The sequence below is a fragment of the Ovis aries genome, chromosome Y (assembly GCF_016772045.2).
Source record: "Ovis aries strain OAR_USU_Benz2616 breed Rambouillet chromosome Y, ARS-UI_Ramb_v3.0, whole genome shotgun sequence".
In the NCBI taxonomy this organism is placed as follows: Eukaryota; Metazoa; Chordata; class Mammalia; order Artiodactyla; family Bovidae; genus Ovis; species Ovis aries.
Genome location: NC_082741.1, coordinates 21997922 through 22001459, shown reverse-complemented (window position 1 = coordinate 22001459; position 3538 = coordinate 21997922). Strand labels below are relative to the sequence as shown.

Sequence of the window (3538 nt, the reverse complement as noted above, 5' to 3'; positions counted from 1 at the left end):
CTACAACTATGGGTCCAGCGCAAATCAAAGTGGACGTCAAGGCTCTTTTTCCTTTGGGAATTGTAACTTGCTTTGCTACTGTGTCTGACACAGATATGCCGACCTCACTGTGACTACAGGCCAGCCAAATGGGAAAGGGGACAGAATGAATCAAATTCCCCTTTTGATCACTCAACAGGAGGTCCACAGGCACCAGGTCTCATTAACGATCTCTGCTTCTCCAACTGCAGTCAGTGCTACACAGGGCCTGCTTCATGCTTGCCAGGGTCTCTCACCAAACACAGGCATTTTAACGGCTGGCTTCCTGGAGATGTCCCTGGGCTAGGTAAAAGCACTCTGAGACAGTGTTCCTTCTCCCTTGGCTCTGTGCCTGCAGTGAATGTATGCCTCTTCCTCAGCTGGGACACGAAGGCACAGCTCTTCACTGATTAAAACCCGTGTCTGGTCCAAACTCACATCGTAGCTTCTCCATCAACCTCCACTGCACGCTTTCAGAGCCAGGTTATCTTAGATCAGCCCAAGAGGCACTTCAGAAAGTGACATTCAAATCTGGCTATATAGCTGATACTGAGATCTGCAAGGCATGAAAACACTTCAAAATTACGTTGCTAAAACACTCTACAGATTATATGTATAGGAGAGCTTTCGAACTTACAAGTAACATCAAATACCAAAATAGGTTCTTACTTTTCCTTTCTCCACTTCTCTCATTCTCTCTCTCTCACACACACATGCACACATCCTTTTTACATGTTAAGACAATTACACGAAAAACAGATCATAGATTTTTAAATAGCAGCTCAATATGAAGATCAAACAAAACTGTACTTCCTCTATTTAAAACAAAATCACATAAATTACCCATCGGTTTCCCTATATTTGATATTATTGAATAATGCTATAAGTTGATCTTTTTGTTTTTAATGGGATTTTTAACTTTGACTGAAATACTTGCTTCAGACTTACTGAAGGCAGAATTAACTATTATTTTTCTTTTTTTGGCCTCCTCCTTTTAGATTTGGGGGGTGATGATTCAAAATCAGATGTGTTCACAGTAACGGATGCAACTTCCACCAATCCTGGCTGAAGGGGTTCCAGTGATACTTGAATAACAATTTTTGTTTCAGGAGACAATCCTTCTAGCTGCTTAGGCTTCTTAAACATTTGATGACACTGGGTCTTGTGCTCCCTCTCCTCTTTGGAAGTTAAAAACTGTAGCCGACATTTGGAACACTGGTGAAAACTCTTTTCCCAGTGCCCTCGATGATGACGTCTGTATGCTGTTGCAGTTTGAAAAATTTTGAGACAAAACGGGCAAAGTAAATTCTTGGTGTTACCATGGTATGCTCTGAAATGTGCATCCACATCTGCAAAAAATGATGATCTGTAACTGCAAACCTGGCATACGTAGGGCATTTCACCAGGCTTATGATTGTCTTTCATGTGCTCTAAGAGAACCTGATCTGTCTCAAAGGACAACTCACAGATGTGACAGACTGCGGAGGGCTCCTGGGCCGTGTGGACACTTTCAATGTGACACTGCAGCTGGAAGGGAGTAGGAAACTGGCGGAGGCAGTGCTGGCAGGTGGTGTGGGTATTCCAGCTGTCACCTCTCTGCCTCTCAAGTTCCAAATGGTGCTTCATGTGATTCATAAACTTGACATTTTTTAGAACTTTCAAGCAGCTGAGGCATTTAAACGCGGTGTGGGTCTTCTCTTCTGGCTGCCCAACTCCTCCATGCTCGCCATAGTAGAAGTCACGAAATAACACAATCAGATTTCCTTCTGTGGGATCACCAATTTTGTTTGGACTTGCCAAACTTGGAAAATCAGTTTTTGTCTGTCCACTTTCCCCTAAAGGTCTTACAGGCTTGCAATGAACACTGTCCTTTGGAAAAGGTGTTGGACAAGGTTCTCCATTCTGAACATGGCTTAGTGAGGTATGGACACGGTCTGGTGTGCTTTGCTGAGTGGTCTCTGTATGAAAAAAAAGTGACGGGGAGAAACCTAAAGAATGTTCCCCGACAATGCCATCACTGAGTTTAGGCCTTCTGGGATTTCTGCGATTTGTTTCACAAGGGGAAACTCGCTTTGATACATGAGGACTTTTATTCATATCTCCTGCAGAAACTGCTGTTTCTACTGGATGCTGCAATGACCTTGTGAAGGTAATCAAAGAAGAACATAACTCCTTCGAAAAGCCATCAGGCACTATTTGTGGTGAAAGATTTTTATAATCAGCTTGAGACGGAGGTTCAATAATAATAGGACTACCTGTTGATCTTGAGTCAGAGTCAGACACTGGCAAGACAGTCTTTGCTTCTGATGTAGGAGTCACATGACTAACAGGCTGTAATCTGTGAGCGTTACCTCTCCTGAAGTGACCACACCTTTTTCTCCTTGAATAAGAACCTGGGGTATCTCTGTTCAGTATGTTTGAAACGACTGGTTTTGAAGCTGAGCTCATCCCAACAAAGATCACGTCAGCATCTTCATTTCCATGTTCCACTCCAACCAAGATCACTTCATCATCATCATCATCTACTTCTTTGGTCTCTCCCTCCCTTTTCCGTACTTCTGGCTCTTGTTCTTCTTCACGTAACATACGTGGGAGTTCCATATTTTTAATACTTTCTTATTCTTAGAGGGTGTGGTCACAAGTCCCAGTGCTTCCTTTATACAAACTGCCACCTAAGTGTAAACATACTACAGATTAGTTAAGTACAGAAAAATGGGCTATTTGATTATCTCCAAAACTCTAGAGTACTTATACACACCCTTATCTTACAGACAAAGACACTGAGCGTCAACCAGACTCAATGACAGCTGAAAAAACTACGCCTACAAGTCTCCATGGATCTAGAATCATAGCTTTGTCGCATGTTCACTTTAACCTCTTCTACTTAAAAAAATAAAGAGGGGGAAAAAAAAACAAAACACCACACTGATCATTACGTGAAATCAAATGTAAAGGAGAGTATTTTTACAAAAGCATTGTTCTACAGCGTTTCGAAGCATGGACTTTGGAGTCATAGGAGATTAAGTTGGAATTCTAACTTAACCACACACCAGTTGCCTCTTCTTGGGCAAATTTGTAAGTTTTAAATGTGTTTCTGTATCTTAAAGACAAACATGCTTATTTCTTAGACTTAAGGTTAACAGCTTTTTTAAAAGGCATCAGCTATTCAATGGCATCTTGTTTTGTAGTAAAAATGGAAGAAAATGGATCTTAAATGCACATTACAACTGATCCATAAATTCTAATTTCATAAATGTTAACAAACAAAATAGGTAGCAAATTCAAAGTATAATCTATATATTCCTAGTTAACAAACAGCATAATTCAATGTCAAGCACTTAATTCAGGCCTAGGAAACTGAGAATGAGCTCTCTGATAATCTCACCCCAATTCCACACAGATATATCCTAAATTTCTCCCTCTAATCCTGGCTAAACTTCAATCCAACAATGCTTCATCTTTATGCCACACGTCTCTTCCCCACATATTAGGCAAAATGATGCCAGTCTTTCTCTCATAC

General features: G+C 41.0%; 1 protein-coding gene across 1 annotated transcript; it reads right to left on the bottom strand.

Annotated features, from left to right (window-relative positions):
• Positions 1-1017: 1017 nt before the first annotated feature.
• On the bottom strand, positions 1018-2589 carry LOC132659036 (zinc finger protein 280B-like; the record flags this gene model as incomplete). Its single annotated transcript, XM_060408537.1, has 1 exon — positions 1018-2589. A coding segment is annotated over one exon (1572 nt), but the record flags the coding sequence as incomplete, so codon positions are not given.
• Between the last annotated feature and the right edge of the window lie 949 nt (positions 2590-3538).